The sequence below is a fragment of the Pempheris klunzingeri genome, chromosome 8 (genome assembly GCF_042242105.1).
Source record: "Pempheris klunzingeri isolate RE-2024b chromosome 8, fPemKlu1.hap1, whole genome shotgun sequence".
NCBI lineage: Eukaryota > Metazoa > Chordata > Actinopteri > Acropomatiformes > Pempheridae > Pempheris > Pempheris klunzingeri.
In genome coordinates, this window is record NC_092019.1 from 18,379,696 (window position 1) to 18,398,349 (window position 18,654).

General features: G+C 42.6%; 2 protein-coding genes across 2 annotated transcripts; one reads left to right on the forward strand and one right to left on the reverse strand.

The window, feature by feature from the left end:
- The first annotated feature begins 521 nt into the window (after window positions 1-521).
- Window positions 522-11,177, forward strand: vars1 (valyl-tRNA synthetase 1). The gene is made up of 29 exons (XM_070835219.1): window positions 522-600; window positions 1,138-1,493; window positions 1,582-1,725; window positions 1,835-2,042; window positions 2,127-2,242; window positions 2,345-2,420; window positions 2,741-2,841; window positions 2,952-3,079; window positions 3,222-3,386; window positions 3,477-3,558; window positions 3,647-3,766; window positions 4,599-4,707; window positions 4,810-4,989; window positions 5,144-5,268; window positions 5,423-5,526; window positions 5,641-5,799; window positions 6,318-6,408; window positions 6,526-6,631; window positions 6,782-6,852; window positions 7,099-7,224; window positions 7,329-7,433; window positions 7,857-8,004; window positions 8,571-8,698; window positions 8,979-9,134; window positions 9,300-9,524; window positions 9,747-9,858; window positions 10,249-10,424; window positions 10,755-10,904; window positions 10,995-11,177. The coding sequence occupies exons 2-29, from the start codon at window positions 1,140-1,142 to the stop codon at window positions 11,061-11,063; spliced, it is 3,834 nt and encodes a 1,277-aa protein (XP_070691320.1). The 5' UTR covers window positions 522-600; window positions 1,138-1,139; the 3' UTR covers window positions 11,064-11,177.
- Window positions 11,178-11,287: 110 nt separating this feature from the next.
- abhd16a (abhydrolase domain containing 16A, phospholipase) lies at window positions 11,288-18,585 on the reverse strand. Its single transcript, XM_070835122.1, has 20 exons — window positions 18,451-18,585; window positions 17,859-17,915; window positions 17,709-17,775; window positions 16,583-16,669; window positions 16,222-16,307; window positions 15,963-16,036; window positions 15,692-15,799; window positions 15,339-15,453; window positions 15,107-15,208; window positions 14,932-14,995; window positions 14,725-14,774; window positions 14,285-14,408; window positions 14,058-14,162; window positions 13,906-13,969; window positions 13,683-13,739; window positions 13,083-13,145; window positions 12,908-12,984; window positions 12,655-12,753; window positions 12,495-12,541; window positions 11,288-11,915 (listed from the first exon to the last, which is right to left on the reverse strand). Exons 1-20 carry the CDS (start codon window positions 18,550-18,552, stop codon window positions 11,832-11,834), a joined length of 1,632 nt encoding a protein of 543 aa, XP_070691223.1. The 5' UTR covers window positions 18,553-18,585; the 3' UTR covers window positions 11,288-11,831.
- Window positions 18,586-18,654: the final 69 nt, after the last annotated feature.

Sequence of the window (18,654 nt, forward strand, 5' to 3'; positions counted from 1 at the left end):
TTGTGAAATATTGTCCTTCTTACTTCACTACATTTATCAGCCAGCTGTAGTTTCTAGTTACTTTACAGATTAAGATTTTACATGCAAAACACAATCAGTTTATGATACAGGACATATTGTCATTGATAGGACTACCTGACACTGTATGAGGTAGTTAAAGGTGGCACCATGTCAACAAGCCACAATACTAAAATTATGGTTTTATGTTAATGCAATAATGGTTAATAATAATCCAACAATAGTGTTTACATTATTGCATGATATACATAATGGGTTATTGTACTTTGAACACGTTTTTATGAGTATACTTCAGTACTTGAACTGTGATATTTGATTATTTAAGTTTTGTTAATTATGCATTGCTTTCTTTTACTGTTTTAGTGACCTGTATACTTTCTCTACCACAGTTTTTTTTCTTACTGCTGTTTATTTTTTAGCATTGTTAAGAAATAAGGCATCTCACTGACTTCCGTTTTGTGCCGGAAGCGGCGAATTAAACCCGGAACTCGTTGCATCAGACGGCAGAGAGGCGGAGAGGGCTCATGTGGCTGAACGGTGTGTGCTAACTTAAGCTGACGTCTCTTTCTGTTTCATTCAAAGGTATGGCTGACTTCTTACATACATTTTCAATAACAAGCCACAGGTTTTTTAAAGGCTGACTTTGAAACGAGTTTAAAACAATGGCTTCGCACGAAAACGCGCGTCAGGCTCAGCGGGTATTTATATAAACTGCTGTTGTAGTTTGATTTGCTAACGCTAACGAGCTCGTTTCACGACTTTTTGTCAGCCTTTGACAGGTGGCGCATATCAGCCTTGCAGAACGTGGAACAGATAAACAGACAACAGCACAACAGGTCTGACACTTTGAAACGACAATATAACGTTAGGCCAGTATACATCTATAAACGTGTATATACTAAAATTGTTTTCTTAAATGCGTTTAAACCAGTTGTTTACAAAGCTGGCACTCCACAGTACCATAGATGTCAGTTTGGAGTGACACTGTTCACCTGGCATGACCTGAAACACACCCAGTGCACCATTGTTCGGCAGGCACAGGCTGTTTTTATTAGCACACTTGTTTACCAAGCAGTTCAATCCCAAACCAGTTTGTAATGTATTTTGTGTCTCTGCTAGGGATGGCCACCCTCTACGTGTCCCCTCACCCTGATGACTTCAGGAGCCTTCTGGCTCTCATAGCTGCAGAGTTTTGCCCATCCTCCCGCCCGAGGACCCTCACAGAGGACCCTCCTGCAAACCTGAATGCCCGCTCCAGACCCACCCTGGTGCTGGGCGCTGGGGAAGGTGACTCCGTCCTGAGCGGGGCCAGTGCAGTGGCCTGGTACCTGGCCTTCCAGGCGAAGAGGGCTGGTGTAGATACAAAGCAGCAGAGCCAGGTGTGGCAGTGGCTCAGCTTTGCAGACAACGAAGTCACCACGGTGTCCTGTGCAGTGGTCTTCCCACTGATGGGGGTGATGGGAGTGGATGAGAAGGTGATGTGACTATTCAAATGCCTACTTGGACATGTGTGATTTATTCTGGTGAAGTTTCACTCTCACACGACTTGTTGTGCGTTCTCAGCTGCAGCAGAGCTCCCGTGCGGAGTTGATCCGTGTTCTGAAGGTCCTCGATCAGGCACTGGAACCGAGAACCTTCTTGGTGGGGGAGAGCATGACCCTGGCTGATATGGCTGTTGCTACAGCTGTTCTTCTGCCTTTTAAATATGTACGCAACACTTAGTTGTCTAACAGGTTTTTCCACTTGCTGATTATATCTCAGCATATTTCCTTTCATTCAGTACGGAGGTGTAGTCTGATCATACTTGTCATTTTAGGTGTTGGAGCCATCGGACAGGAAGGTCTTGACCAACGTTACCAGGTGGTTTACAACCTGCATAAATCAGCCACAGTTCCTGAAGGTGTTGGGAAAGATCACCCTTTGTGAGAAGATGGTGCCAGTTACACCGAAGACAAATGCTGCTGCAAATGCTAAAGCTGCTAATGGCAGCGCTGCTGTTGATTCTGCCGATGCGACAGCTAATGGTAAGGAAGTCCTGCGCCAAAATTCATGAACATTTCTTTTATATGTCAACTGTGTTTTGATGTTGATAATGTTCTCTCCTTCAGGCCCACCAAAGACAGAAGCCCAGCTGAAGAAGGAAGCTAAGAAGAGAGAAAAGCTGGAAAAGTTCCAGCAGAAGACGGATATGGAGGCAAAGAAAAAGACACAACCACCGACAGAGGTATGGATACTTAACTTCTACAAGTAGAATTTCTAGTAACACGTAGGTGCAGCTTTGAAAAACATAAATATGGTCTATGTCAACAGCTTTTTTCTGTTTTAGAAAAAGGCCAAACCTGAGAAGAAAGAATTGGGAGTGATCACATACAGTATCCCCACTCCGCCTGGGGAGAAGAAAGGTGAGTGACCAGTGTCAGTAGGAGTATTTTCTCTCTTGTAACAGAAGGGGTCCACATGAGATAAGTGAGTGTTTGGACTGCAGGGTTTGTACAGAGGAACCTTACTTTCCCGTGGTCGAGGTCCATTTATACGTCCTTTTACTTTTTGTTCACTAATAGCAGGCTTGTTTTCCCCCTTAGTGGTGGTGAGGAGGACTATGTTATGTAAAAAAGTGACCGCAGTGCATCCCCTCTATAACATGAATAGTTTGATCATATTTTATTGTGATTAGCTTCAGGTCCATATGTAAACCCTTTTTCTGTTTCTTTTCTCGGGTCAGATGTCATCAGTCCGCTTCCTGACTCCTACAGTCCTCAGTATGTGGAGGCTGCTTGGTATTCATGGTGGGAGAAGCAGGGATTCTTCAAGCCTGAGTATGGGGTAAGGAAGTCCTCGTCACGCTGCGCTAACACCACAGAAATTGCTACATTTTTTTTATTACTCCCTTTGGTCTGCAATAAAATGTCTGTCTCCGTCACTGCATTCTACAGAGGAAGAGTATTAGTGACAAGAACCCTCGCGGCATCTTCATGATGTGTATCCCTCCACCTAATGTGACTGGGTCTCTTCACCTGGGCCACGCCCTCACCAACGCCATTCAGGATTGCCTGACCCGATGGTAACTGCAGCTAGACTTTCCAGTAGCCTGATATCAAAAGTTATACTTTTTTGTTTCATAATGGGATTTCTGTCTTAAATCTCACTTGTTGGGATCTGGAAGCCATGAGTTTCAATTGATTTGCTTTCCTCTCTCCGTCCAGGCACAGGATGCGAGGCGAGACCACCTTGTGGAACCCGGGCTGTGATCACGCTGGTATCGCCACCCAGGTGGTGGTGGAAAAAAAACTGATGAGAGAGAGGGGCATGAGCCGTCACGATCTGGGCAGAGAAAACTTCATCCAGGAAGTCTGGAAATGGAAGAATGAGTGAGTAAAGGAGGTGGTGGAAAGAGATTTGAACTGGGATAAATACTGCAGAAAGGACACAGTAATAACTTGGCCCCTTTGTCTGTTTAGGAAGGGAGACCGAATCTACCACCAGCTGAAAAAGCTGGGCTCTTCCCTGGACTGGGACAGAGCCTGCTTCACAATGGACCCTGTGGGTTTTCTAAAATCCCAGAAATAATTGTAATAGATTTCGAAGAAACATTTCTCATTGTCACGTCTGTACCTGTTTCTCTGTGCAGAAACTTTCCTATGCAGTTCAAGAGGCCTTTATCCGCATGCACGACGAGGGTGTGATCTATAGGAGCAAGAGGCTGGTCAACTGGTCCTGCCACCTCAACTCTGCTATCTCTGACATAGAGGCAAGTATTGATAAGGAAGGCAATCTTAGAGTGATAAATATCAGAGTAAATCACAAAAATGGTCCACTTGTTTCTATTCTCTTCGTAATTATTGAATTCAGGGTTTTGCAGTCGGTGCATTGATTGAGATTCAACCAAAAATACAAAATTTGTGTGTGTGTGTGAAAAGCTTTGACTGATACTGGTACGCCAAAATGTTTAAAATGGCTACAAAACTTTGAAGCACAGATTTATTCAAATGTGAAGTTGTCTTGGTTTAGATTCTCAGGCCCATTTACTTATTCTTTCATTGGCTGTTTCCAGATTTAATTTCTAATTTTGTCAAATGTACACTGTATTTCATCTAAACAAAATTAAACACTTTCAGAACTTTGTTACTTAACAAAATAAATTTTGGGGGCATCACTGTGGCTTAGCGGCTAAAACGTGTCCCACATTAAGCCGTAGCATCCCTGGTTTGAGTCCAGCTGGGACCATTTGTCACACGTCCTCTTCCCTCGTCATCGGTCTATTTCTCCACACGTCCAGTCTGGTTCTCGACTGCATACTGCCAATTAAAGGCAAAGTGCCCAAAAATAATCCTTAAAGTAAGGTATAATCCTTGGGGGAGGATAAAAGTGAGAAGAATAATTGGATTCTACTCAGAAAATGAAGGTTCTGGAAAATGTGTAATCTTGGTATCCATAGCAAATGATATCAAATACATTCAAGCTGCACGCAGTCCTACTTTTTAACACCCTGTTATAAGGCCGTGATGGTGACAGACAGAAACCTATTTGCCAGTACTGGCCATGCTGTGCTCTCTTGATTAAGTCCTCTGGCTGGTTTGCAGGTGGATAAGAAGGAGCTCACTGGCAGGACCCTGTTGCCTGTGCCTGGTTACAAAGAGAAAGTGGAGTTTGGAGTGCTGGTATCTTTTGCCTATAAGGTGGACGGATCAGGTGCGTGAGCTTAGAGAGAGCAGAATATTTTGAACAAAGACACCCTGTTACTACTTGGGTAATACTGAATTATACACTTCTCTTTCTCTGTCTGCTCCTCAGACGAGGAAGTGATCGTGGCAACAACTCGTATTGAAACTATGTTGGGAGACACTGCTGTGGCTGTCCATCCTGAGGACTCCAGATATCAGCATCTGAAGGGTAAAATGGTGCTGCACCCCTTCTGTGACCGCAAGATGCCGATCGTCTTCGATGACTTTGTGGACATGAGCTTTGGAACAGGTAGGCATGGTCACAGGAAGAGGCTATTAGCCTGTCGTCTGCGCTCTGCTGAGAACAAGTAATCATAACAAGTCGTTAAGCCAGGCCGCTCTCCTTGTTACGACTAGCTTTTTTTTTTTTTCTCCTCATTTCCTCTGCACCATTTTCTGTTCAGGCGCTGTCAAAATCACCCCAGCCCATGACCATAATGACTACGAGGTTGGAGAGAGACACAATCTGGCCTTCATCAACATCTTGGATGAGAATGGCCTGCTCATTAACGTGCCTCCTCCCTTCCTGGTATAGTGTCTCATTATCGTCCTCCCCCCTGCAGTGTGTGCATTTCACCGTGACACTAAAAGTCAGGCTGCTTTTTTTTTTTTTTTTTTTGGGCTAGCTGTAGTAGTTTTATTTCTTGATTTTTCTTTTTTAACTATTCTGTCTTTCCCCACAGGGCATGAAGCGTTTTGAGGCCAGGAAGGCAGTGCTTCAGGCTCTCAAGGACAGGGGCCAGTTTAAAGAGATCAAAGACAACCCAATGGTTGTCCCAGTGTGCAGGTACACTGAGGCTCATGGTTTTATAAGTGGACCACATGTTGTTTGTATTCTCTCCATCTTCTCATCCTATTCAGGATCATCCTTTTAAGCCTCATTGTGTATCTACCTTATCAGTCGTTCCAAGGACATTGTGGAGCCGCTGCTGAAGCCACAGTGGTATGTGAACTGCGCAGACATGGGCAAGCAGGCCGCAGACGCCGTCAGAGAGGGACGACTCAAAATCATCCCTGATCACCACCTCAAGACGTGGTTTAACTGGATGGACAACATCAGGTAATTATCAGTTTTTTTTCAGTGTGTTTCTTCTGTTTTATACTTGTTGTTTATACTTTAAAATAGAAGTGTTGATTTTAATACATACATCATTTGTGCTTTTGGCCTTTCTGACAGAAGTACAGTTAAGCATTTTCTATTAAATGTAGACATACAAGAAATAATGCTAATATTCTTTTAAAGAATTTCACAATAATAGGGCTGCAACTAAGGGTCATATTAATTATCAATTAATCCGCAGGTTACTTTTTTCAAAATGATTTGATACAAATTTTGCTCCTTAAAAAGTGGTGTCTTCAAAAGTTTTTTTTGCCAGATCAAGAATCCAAATGCACAAATATTTAATTTACTACCACATAAGACAAAGAAGGGGCAAATCATAATTGGGAACCTGGAACCAGAGAATATTGATTAGTAAAGTAGTTGTAAATTAAGTTTTCTGTCAATCATTTCAATTATTCCAGTTCTAGAGAGTAGTGAGTCCCTTTAGAGATTTCATCCATCCATCTTCCTCTCAGGGACTGGTGTATCTCTCGGCAGCTGTGGTGGGGTCACCGTATTCCTGCTTACTTCGTCACTGTCAATGATCCCTCTGTGCAACCAGGGGAGGTAAGATGATGTCAAGGTTTGAAGGCTTTCAGATGACAGATAAAAGGTACATTATTCTGTATCTCTTTGCCTGTTTCTTATATTTATTTGCCCCTTTTCTGTTTTTCCCCCCTCCAGGACATGGATGGTCATTACTGGGTGAGTGGGAATTCAGAGCAGGAGGCCAGAGAGAAGGCAGCAAAGCGCTTCAATGTGTCTGCTGACAAAATTACCCTCAGACAGGGTGAGATTTTAATGTACCAGTCTAATTACCACAATTACTGCAAAGTTTATTGTAATAGGTTCATGTGTTGGTACAACACATATTCACCTAATTCAGTTAATTGTACTCCATATTCATAGAGATTAGATAACCCTTGTTTCTGTGTTTCAGATGGGGATGTTCTGGACACTTGGTTCTCGTCTGGCATTTTCCCTTTCTCCATCTTTGGATGGCCTAATGAGGTGAAAGACTGGGGTCACCCACCTTTCTACTGGCACTTTTTTGCTGTATAGTAAGAATATCTTCTGTAGCAGAAACACTAATCTACACTTTTACTGTATTAATGCTTGTGACAGTACCTCCTTAAAGTGTTCATAATAAAACAAAATCATAACAAAATAAAACTGAAACAGTGTTGCTTTCTTTCCTCAGTGGGTTAATGTATTTCCATCATAAATCTTATTTTGCTATCTGCGGTTTTCCTTCAGACCCAGGACCTGAATGTGTTCTACCCTGGTACCTTGCTGGAGACCGGCCATGACATCCTGTTCTTCTGGGTTGCTCGTATGGTGATGATGGGCCTCAAACTGACTGGAAAGCTGCCCTTCAAAGAGGTGAGACCAATCAAAACTGCCAAAACTGAAACATAAAACAACTGATTTTAGTGTTGGCTGCACGGCATGATTTTAATGATTTTTTTTTTTTTTTTTTTTAACAGGTTTATCTCCATGCGGTGGTGAGGGACGCCCACGGAAGGAAGATGAGCAAGTCTCTAGGCAACGTCATTGACCCTCTGGACGTCATTACAGGGATTTCCCTAGAGGTAACGCCTAATGACGCTTTGATGCATGTTCAGATACACACTCACATAAAGTCGTTCCTTTCTCCCATTTGGGTTGTGTTTTACATGGTCACCACGTGCTCATTGCTCCCCTGAGGCTCATATTCTTATGTAAGCTATATTAATCAGCCATTTCCATTTCCAGCAAGCTTTTATTGAGGCCATCAATCTCTTCACCAGCTGGGAGAAACAGCTCAGCCAGCAGAAGCTGACCTGTCCTCTAGAGGGCACTGAAGGACTTATAGTGAACTGACTTCACCCAGAATGTTTTCCTACCTGGCACAATTAAAACATCAAGCAGTTAAAAGGAGTTTTCAGCCTCGAGAAAAGAGAAAATTGTAGAACACATTGTTTTGTTTTTCAGTGGTGACATCCTTCCTTATTCCCCATCCCTCTACCCCCTAGGGTCTTCACGCCCAGTTGATGGACAGCAACTTGGATCCACTGGAGGTGGAGAAGGCAAAGCAGGGCCAGAAGTCAGACTACCCAAATGGCATCCCAGAGTGTGGCACAGATGCTCTCCGGTTTGCCCTATGTGCCTACACTAGCCAAGGTGAACTCATTAGTCTTTTCTGTTATTTCTCCAAGCCAGCGACAGCCGTGGCCGGAAGCATTGTGTTCTCGGGTTGTCTGTCCGTACTTCCGTTCTTCTGTTCTTCTATCCGTCCATCTGCCCATCCCATTCTTATGAACCCGATATCTTGGGAACGCTGTGAAAGAAGAATTTCTTCAAATTTATCACAGCATTTCACACAAATGTCAAATAGGATTGAATTATGGAGCGTATTTATATCCCAAAGGTCTAATTTCACCTGCACTGTCATGTCAAAATGCTCTGCACTTATGCAGAACAACACTTCTGGTCACAGATGAGGAGATTGACCAAATTTCACATTCTGTTGGATAATGAATTGGTGACACTAATCATGGGTCAGACATGGATCTTTATTGTTTATTCTTCTTCTTCTATTCTTATTGTGCCTCCATTGGCCAACAGCCTGCATCCTTGACTTCATAATGTATATCAAAACAATGAAAAATGACATTACAATCCTGCCAGTAGAAGGTCAGTTATTATACAAAACCAATCTGTTTGAATGTGCTGAAATGGTCTTCCAGGTAGGGATATCAACTTAGATGTCAACCGCATCCTGGGCTACCGTCACTTCTGCAACAAGCTGTGGAACGCTGTGAAGTTTGCCATGAAGACGCTGGGAGACAACTTTGTGCCATCAGAAAAAGCCCAGGTGAGACCCAGGGAGAAGAGAAGGTACAGGACACAAACAACAACTGCTCGTTACTTATTTATATTCATCCAGGGATGTACGTACAAAATTTTTACCAAGTAAATGTTTAGTAAAACAGGCTTTTAATTCCATCATTTGTCTGGGGGTTTAGTTTGCTCATACGTGGCTCTGCTTTGTATTCATGAACTGGTACACATTGACATTCAGGAGGCTCCCAGTGCAGGAGTTGGCTTAACTGAATCTGAATGTTTCCTCTTTACACCTCACTCGCTCCTCTCAGTTGTGTGGAGAAGAGAGCGTGTCAGACAGATGGATTCTGTCTCGACTGTGTGCCGCTGTTGGTCTCTGTGATGCCGGCTTCAAGGCCTACGAGTTCCCAGCCATCACCACCGCCATCTACAACTTCTGGCTGTATGAGCTCTGTGATGTTTACCTGGTAAGGAACCTTGAGACCATGGAGAAGCCCAGGTCCAATTCACTTCAAATGGATAATACGTGGGCATGTAAAAAGCTAATGTTTATGCAGAAGGCTGCACACTCAGGACCGTAACAAACTCCACTACATTCTCCACATCTCTTCCCTTCCACTCTTGTCCTCCAGGAAAGTGTGAAACCAGTTTTCAGTAAAGCAGAGGAAGACAGCACCAGCCAGAGACAGGCCCTGGTGTGCAGACAGACCCTTTACACCTGTTTAGAAGTCGGTCTGCGCCTTCTGTCTCCTATGATGCCCTTCGTCTCTGAGGAACTCTATCAGAGGTTGCCACGACGACGACCTCAGAGTGATCCTGCCAGCATCAGTGTCACATCCTACCCCGAGACCGAGGAGGTGAGATAATGAAAGGGTGAATGAGGGATGTTAGAAGGCTCACTGATGTACAGATGCCTGTGCAGGTCAGAAGTGAAGAAAAACTTTTGTTTTCAAGTTGCAGCTCATCATGTTGTGAGACGGTGAACACTTATTTTAAAGAATGGTCACTGAAGGTCATGTTTTTAGCGATGCTCTCCTTCTGTCTTTGTGAGCCACAAGTTTTTCGATGATTTGTTACAGTTCTGCTGGCACGATGAGGAGGTCGACCGTGACATGGAGTTCGTAATGACTGTCGTTAAGACGATCCGGTCACTGAGGGCCGACTACAACCTGACCAAGACCAGAGCGGACTGTAAGATGGCGCGCACACTTTTATAACTAAATTATAAAAATTCCTCTAACATGAATCATTGGCCTTACACCAAGATTAATTTTAATCATCTCAATTAGAAATTGAACTTCACTGAAACACTGAAGTAGGCTCACACTTCTTATGAATTTGATAGGCAATGAAAAGTAATTACTCTTAAGTACATTTACTGAAGTACTGTTCCTAGCACAGTTTTATGTACTTGTACTTTACAAGATTTTATTCTAATTTGTACTTCTACTTCTACTGTACTTCTAGTTCACTTTTAATGACTGTAAAAAGTATAAGAATAATACTCAGGTTGACTTTTCTTTTAAGTCTGGTCATGTGACACGTACATAAACGATCCATAATGATCGGTTTCTCTTCCAGGTTACCTCCAGTGCATAGACTCTGCGACTGTGTCCCTGGTGGAGAAGCACACTCTGCAGATTCAGACCTTGTCTTATTCTCAGGCGGTCATCCCTCTGACATCCAGCCAGCCCGTCCCAGAAGGCTGTGCTGTGGCCATCGCCTCCGACAGATGTACTGTCAACCTCATGCTTAAGGTGAGTGCGGTTAATTTTGTTCATTTCATCCCTCTACTCCAGACCTTATGTGTAAATACATTAGTTCTGGTTTAGTTTGGGCCTCATTAGACACAAGATCGGATAATGTTTGCCACATACGACTTGTTCTTAAAGTTACAAATCAGTTAAATTCACTGCTTCTCTGAAATTGACAAGTTGACTACTTGACTTCATCATGAATGTATCAATATATGCCAGGTTTACAGTTGAAACGAGGTCTCCTCCACTTAAAATTTGAGTTGTTCCTTTGAGTATTTCCTCTGCTCCTCCTTTACTGACCTGAAATAACATGATCTTTGAATTCCCCAGGGTCTCATTGATGTGGAGAAGGAAGTGGCTAAACTAATCACAAAGAAAGGTGACTTGGAGAAACAGATGGAGAAACTGAGAGAGAAGATGACAAAGGGTCACTACAAGGAGAAGGTGCCCATGAAGGTGCAGGAGCAGGATGCCGAGAAGGTGAGGGGGGGAAAGAATAAACTTCTAGGGTTTCTTTGGGGTGTATGACATGTGAATTCTTGGTAAATAATTACTTCCTTTTCTCTGCAGCTACGACAGAGCCAGACTGAGCTTGAAAAAGTGAAAGAAGCCATGGACAACTTCAGGAAAATGATGTAACTTTCCCATTGGCAATATGTAAATCAGGATTTATTTCCAGTTTTTTTCATGTCAGTGTATTTCCAAGTTGATTGTAATATGGAGGGAATTCAATAAAGCTCTTATGAAAGATAATTGTCTTCAGTGCATTGTTCCGAGGTAATCTATTAATCCAATCTAAAATATCTTTGCAATTTGTTGAACACTTGTAATAAGTAATGAGCAACTGAGTTCAGTCCCTTATGTCAAACATTTTATTTAGCATATGTAATAGGACATATAAGAGCCTCATTGTAGGATACAGGTTTGTTCGTAAGGAGTCCAGAGAGGAGAAATAAACCTGAAAAGCTTAAACACTTTGGCTGCATTTTTAAAGACTAAAACTCCTCTCACCTGACACCATCAAGAATTTTATTCTTAAACTGGAGCAACATATTTCTTTTTATAATACTCAACAAGTACAGCCAGAAAGGAACAATGGAAGGAGTGAGAGATGGCTTGTGCATTCACACGGAATGCATCCTTTTTTCCTTTAATTCTTTTTTTTAAGAGATGAAAAATTTAAAAGTATGACTAAATGCTAACCCTTAAAAGAAAAGATGTACTACATTTTAAAGGGGGGGAGGGGGGGGGAGACATCATCCCGATGACATCAAATCTGTCTTGGAAAAAATCTAGAACAAAATCACAGTAATACATTCACACCATGCCAGGAGCACGCTCTGACCACAGGCCATCCAAACCCTCTGCTGCTCACTTCCCCTCATCCATCGTTTGTTCGTTCGTTTGTTACAGTCTCCAGGGTGAGTGGAACTCAGAGGCGGGGAGAGGAGTGCAGTGTGTTGTTTCAAAGTTTCGCATATACTTCCGTGCCTGGAAAAAAGAAAAGATTGCAGGGTTGGAGGAGGAATGGAGAATGAGAAGTGTGGGAGGGCAATGAACAAAAAGTGCAGAACTTGATTATATTAGCTTTGGTTTGTCTGGCTCAGCGCCACACAAATCTCTCCCATCTCTTAAGGGCTTACATGGGAGGTGAATAAAGCCTAATTCAGAAGGCATTACCAAGGGAGGAAAAGCATAGCATTAGCTGTAATTGATGGCACTCCTCTTGTTTGATGTTAAATGACTTCAATAAGCTGAGCGTGGTGAAATACATTACACCAGTCAACCTGAGAGCACAGGTGAGTTGGTTACTATGGAGACCAGAAACGTGTTCCTCAGTGGTAATGATGTCTGAATAGCTGTGATGTGTGGTTTTTTTTTGCAGTGTAAGGGGGCGGGGTGGTAAGTGAACCTTAATCAAGAAAACAGGGCTTATTGGGAAAAAGGGAAATTAGACTTTGTAACCCAACTTGGGGAGATGAGACAAAGACAACAGGTGGCTACCCTTTAAGCCAGACAGGATAAACAACTGCACACAATGAGTGCATGGATAATCGTTTGTTTTCTTACCAAGAAAAGTGCCAGCTGCCGCCTTCCCTCAAGAGTCATATCCTCACCTGGCAACATTAAGAGCGAGAGCATGTCAGTGAGGGGATACATGCATGTCCGTAAGGTAGTACTGTGTGCCCTTTATTTGCTTAGGTAAATGTGAAAAGGGCCCGGGGCTTACCAACACTCCATGGAAACAAAACATCTCTGTCTGCCTGATACGACTGCAGCACAGACACGCACCAGTCATCGTCCACCTCGTAGCCACTGTACACGGATGCTGCAGAGCAAGAGTGAGCTGGCATTTTACACTGCTGTTATAATACCAACTTACTACACGAGTGTTCAAATGCTAAAAGATAGACGGAAGAAACTTAACAATTTACAGTGACCAACATAGTCAAATAGTGGCATGAACACACGGGCAGCCTTACCTTCTTCTAAGTGATTGGAGGATCCCAGCCATTGCCTGACAACTCTAATGCCTTCATCTGTCATTATTTTTGGGTACCTGGGCAGGAAAATGACATCACCACTCGTGTCAAATACACTGAGCATATCCAGCAAAGAAAATACTAAGCTTAGATGTTTGAATATCAGAAAACCGACCTGAATTGTAGCAGTTTGAGCAGGAGGTCGTTGCCTCTGTTAGACATGATGTCCTCTGGACCCCTGTAATAGAGTGTACAACTTAATATCATATAGTGTCAGTAGCCTTGCGACCACGCCGCTGACTAGGCAAATGGATGCTTCCTCCTGCCTCTACATCAACATGCAAAGCACTTCATCCTCAACATGTTGAAAATGACTGTTTTGTAACCAGTAGATGAGTCTAATGCTGGATAGCTTTCTGTTGTGAATGTGTCTTAGTTACGTTAGAATATTATAAAACTATTGCTGTAATGTTTGAATCTTTGTGGGATTTCAATTGGCAAGCATCTATTGTGTGTCTACTGTCTATTTGACAGAAGAAAATAGCAGTTGTAGTTTTTGTTTTCATTTTGGAGGATCTTATTTGTATCAGTCTGACATCAGGTGCAAACCTTTTTTCAAGTATCAACCACAATGTAACTGAACCATTATTATGACCCCGTCCAACATCCCATTTCAACCAAAAAGCTTTTTGCTAAAATTATGCATGTACCCCATGGAAAGCAAATCTGCTTTACTAAATAATGAGATATTTCAAAGGACACTGTGGGGACTTGCGTTGTGGTGATGATCTCATCTCTGGTTCTCCTGATCAGCAGGACTGGCCCCTGATATCTGGAGGAACAAAAGGGGTTGTGTTAATCATCAGTCACGTCACTGTGAGCTACACCAACAAATAAAAATTGTTTCACAATTACACACCAGTATGTTGGGTAATGTACAGTGATGCAGACTTTGACTTTTGTGATTAGTGTGACTATACTTAGACTGTCCCACTCACTTGAGAAGCTGCTCAGCGTTGTTGAGGTTCATATACTGCCTAACTGTGTGTTGTACCAGCGGTCCTATGAGAGAGCAAAGATGTTTCGGTTACTAAAAGAAAGCTACCTGCTGAAAACAATAAGTTGGTGACTGTTAACCTCTTGGACTCACTCCAGCTGTCAGGCATGACCTTGAGGGCCAGAGGCAGGAGGTCGTCGAAGGAGGCGTCCAACACTACTGACTGGATCTCTGGGTATGACATCACGGCCCAACTGGCTAAGAAAGGAAATGGACGGACACAAAATGAAGAGAACCAGAACCAGGAAGCACTTAATAACATGACTCAAATTGATAGCTTTAAAAAGTCCTCATCATCTGTTGTTCTTGTTGCCATGTACCTGTGAATCCTCCGATGGACCAGGCATATATGACAATGTCGCTGAGCTGGAAGCCCAGCCTGTGCATTGCAAACTGGATTACTACATCCATGGCGTTGGCCTCGTTCTGGGGGAATGGCACTCCCTGGCAGAAAGGTACAAGTAAAAAAAAAAAAAAAAGCAATATCCATGCATTATTAAACATAACAGTAACACTCAACCCACCAACAAAACCATGCACTTCCAGACAGATTTACGTTTTATTCCACTCCACTGACAGTATCGACCATGGGAGTGTACTTGCCCTCTTGTGTAATACAGTCCAAATGAAACCAGATTTTCAACATGCCTTTGTTTTCCACCGTGTTGTTTGTTTGGGCTATGTGAAGCATATACATACACTGTAAACTGACGCTGGTTTGAAGATTAAATGTGGTACCAAATCTGACAACACTGCTTACCGTACTGCCTCCAAAGCCAGGGTGGTTCCAGCCCAGAACAGAGTAGCCCCCTACAGTGCACAAACACAAGATTTATCTAAGATTGAAATAAAACTGTTTCAGACTTATGTATTATTGTATGTATTCAGCACTTTATGTGCTTTTCTACAAAATATGTAAATAGCATATTAAAATATCTTGACTCTGGTGAAGCAGAGGATTCCTCACCCTCCAGTGGTGTGTTCATGCAGCCCACCTCATAGAAGCCTGCGTTCCCCTCACAGCAGATGACCTGTGGCAGAATTCAAGAACCAGCTGTAATGTAGCTGTGTGTAACAAATTTTGTTGGACCTTGTTGGACAAGCCCAAGGCACAAAAACAACACATCACTGCAGACATTTACCAGGGTCTGGCCAGTCTGTCCCCCATCTCTCCTTCGATCCACAAACATTGTGTCGATCTCATTACCGTCACAAGCCACAAGCTTGTTCCTTTGGCCGTCAAACTGTGACAAATGGAGGGAAATTGACAGAAAATGGTGATTGGAATTGGAAGTGACTGTAGAAAGAGTGTATGTGTGTGCGTGTGTGTGTGTGTGTGTGTGTGTGTGTGTGTGTGTGTGTGTGTGTGTTTACCTCTTCTATTAACTTAGCTTGGCCTTGCAGGAGCATGGGCCTCATGGCTTTCTGCAGTAAACCTACAGAGCCAGGATACAACATCCTCCTCCCAAATGAATGGGCAATCAGAAAACTGGAGAGGAAGAAAATAGACATGACGACACTGTAGCAACACTGGGCAAATTCTTTATCTTTTCCTGGATAAATGAGACTGACTTTGGGTGAAGTAAGATGCAAACCTACTATAAAGCAGACTGGACCTATCCCCATACTGTGATTCTAGTTACAAATGTGCAGTATCATCCTGCAGTCATGCAGAGCCTTCATTTTTTTTTTTTTTCTTTTATTCGTGTAGCATACATTTCATTTACCTGATGACGTGGCATGGTAGAGTGCGCACAGAGTTAAGGACACTGTCTGCTGCTCCTCTTAATCTAGGCTCTGGCTTTAACAGAGAAACACCAGCCTTGGAAAGTTTCCTGTCACACAAAGAGTCGGAGGTTTAAAATGAAATAGAATTCAAAGTGCTCTGAGTGCGTGCATTTATAATGAACTGACCCTGATGGGAATAGAATTGCAGTGACCACGTGGCTATTTCAAATGTTGATAACATGGCAATAAAATAGAAGACTAACAACGTACGGATTGCTGACTTCTGTCCAGCTGAAATCTGCAGGCCAGTTGTAGAAGTCAAAGTCATAGCACCTCACTTTTTTCTACATGGAAAGCACAAACAACAAAAGAAGTTATCCCTTAAGGCAAGTTCTGATGTACTGATATGGATACCTACAAACACATTTGTAATTATTATTTTGTCTCATTGTTCCCCAAAACATAAGAGCACAAATACCAACATCAAACCCTGATGTTCAGTACCTGTATCGGCTTACAATGACCTCACCTTGTTTGCTGGTGTGTGATTCTTCTTAGTTTCTTCAAGAATGGAGATAAACTGAAGATACTCTGAGTTTTTCCATCTCCCCCATCCTTGGGGAGCAAAGGACAGAGGGAAGGGAGGCAGGAAGACAGCAAAAACAGAGAGAGATATAAGTGGAGTGCAGAAGAGACACACAATCATTCTGCTGCAATGCCTCAAGGGTGCATTTAGTATGCTTTGTAGGTGTAGACCTTGTGCAACGATCTCAATGTTAATTATATCTTATTGGCATGCAGCATATAGAGCATATGTTGTGATATCTAAAGATGAATGAATTGAATAGGTCATTGTCTGGATGCTGGTCAGTTGAAATCTGCAGCCTCACCTCTAAGACAGGCCACTCCTAGAAGACACACCAGTACTGTTCCCACATACTGGCCCACTGGAACCAGCTTACTGCTGCAGATGTAACCTAAAAATACACAAAGCAGCAGTGACGCAGACATCCACATAAACCCCTCTTTTCCTTTGCCTCATTAACGGGCACCAATGCAAAGATTCACAGTCTGACAACAACTGAATGCCTAAATCAATATCAGAAACTCAATTATACACTAAGGAATGGCACAGAACCTCAAGCAATTAATTCCTATTGATGCACAGTCTTGCTGGATAATTCAGTCGCTGCTTCTTATATTAATCCAACTTGTATAAGATCCAGCCCCCCCCCCCCTCCACCCATAACAAGTGGCAGTTTTTTGGTCCTTAATGGAAAGAGAAATGTCATCCAAAAAAAAAATACATATTTTGATATATGTTACTGCCAAACTTTCTCAGAAAGACTTTTACTAAACTCACTGTGTTGTTACAATGTACTATTCTTCCACAACAGGGACTGTTAACATGGAAATAAGACTGGGCAATGAGGTTGACATCAGTATCATGATAATAATCTAGATATTTTCCCCTTTACAGGGAATACAAATAAACAGTATCTAACATCATAATGAACCAAATGTATGCAAAATGACAAATACAACAACTAAACTGGGGTTATCTTCACTGTTTTGCAGAGTTTTGCAGAGAGATAACAAGATAACATCCTGATCTTATGTAACTGAAATTCAATGAATGATGATACTGAATCATCAACCAGCCCATGACCATGAACTCCTGTGTTTATAAACCACAACAAAGGCTACAATCAACAGTATATATGTGTGGTCTATCTATCAATCTATCAAAACATTACAGAGCACATGATGAAATCCTTAAATGTCTCATTCACACCAAGCAACATTTCAAAACCCAAACATTTACAATTAACGTATATAAAGTAGAGAAAAGTAATTGGAGTGGATGGAACCAGCCAATGTTAGCTGTTATATACAGAGACGTGATAGTCTAATCAATAAGACGACTAATATTTGTAATAAACTGTGATCATAACTGCAGTAAATGATGGAGATAAATCTTCCTGTTTCCTCCTAAACATAATTAACACAACCTACCTTTCCTGTACAGATAGCAGAGGAGAAGGGGGGAGCTGTAGTAGGACAGAGACCACAGGGCTGCGGCCTGGAGGGGGAAAACACAAATGTTACTTTACACAATTAGAAATCCTTTCCACACAGTATTATCAACCATAAAACCATACTGACCCAACCAAGGATGCTGTCAGTGTGTTTCTCCAGACTCCTGGGTTGGTAGGTCCATCCCTGCTAACAGTGGGAGGAGTTGTTATTCATGTCATGAGCACGGTTGCTAACGTTAGCTAGCTGTCTGTAGCCATTTTAAGAGACGGCTTAAAACATATCACAACTCCATTACGTCTTTACTGTGGCTCTGTTAAAGTTAACACACAAGATTATGCTTATTGTTATTATTAGTTTTCTTTTGAGCTTCTGTCGTTTCTTTCCCATCTTGGCAAAGTTTCCTCCCACTTGCTTCCCACTTAGCGTTAGCTAGCATAACCAGTTTAATGTCATCGAGTAAAGCAGTTCATTAAGCTACAGTTGGACTGGAGGGGAAAACGTTGACGAGCTGAACATGAAGAGACACTTGATGTGCGTCTGTCGTTTCATTCATTTGACATTACAGCCCGGCTGTGCTGTGACAGCGGGGTTTCAATAACACAACACCTGACACTTCCGGATGCAGCCGGAGCTACACCAATGCTAAGAGATGAAATACTGCTCAGTTTTCGCAGGCGGCTGTACTCAAACAAATACAAAACATGAACGGTATCCCTACCCTCCTCCCCGCCCTGCCTTCAGGTCGAGACTGGTCCGGTGAACGGTGAACTCGCTGTAAATGCGGCCCTAAAATACAGCGGAGGAACATCCAGCCGGCCATTCTTCCACTGCGAGGACTACGGAAGCCTGCACTGACCAGAACTCTCAAACGCGAAAGCGCTTAGAAAGTTGTTGGAAAACATGTATTGGAGATAAGCAAAAC

Excerpts from the sequence above, each read along its gene's own strand:
- vars1 (XM_070835219.1), top strand. The coding sequence starts at position 1,140 with ATGGCCACCCTCTACGTGTCCCCTCACCCTGATGACTTCAGGAGCCTT. Across the intron at positions 5,527-5,640 it reads ATGGTTGTCCCAGTGTGCAG|TCGTTCCAAGGACATTGTGG; the intron begins GTACACTGAGGC and ends CTACCTTATCAG. Across the intron at positions 6,853-7,098 it reads TCTTTGGATGGCCTAATGAG|ACCCAGGACCTGAATGTGTT; the intron begins GTGAAAGACTGG and ends GTTTTCCTTCAG.
- abhd16a (XM_070835122.1), bottom strand. The coding sequence starts at position 18,552 with ATGGCCGGCTGGATGTTCCTCCGCTGTATTTTAGGGCCGCATTTACAG. Across the intron at positions 14,409-14,724 it reads CTGGCTTTGGAGGCAGTACG|GGAGTGCCATTCCCCCAGAA; the intron begins GTAAGCAGTGTT and ends CCTTTCTGCCAG. Across the intron at positions 13,146-13,682 it reads GATGAGATCATCACCACAAC|GGGTCCAGAGGACATCATGT; the intron begins GCAAGTCCCCAC and ends ACTCTATTACAG.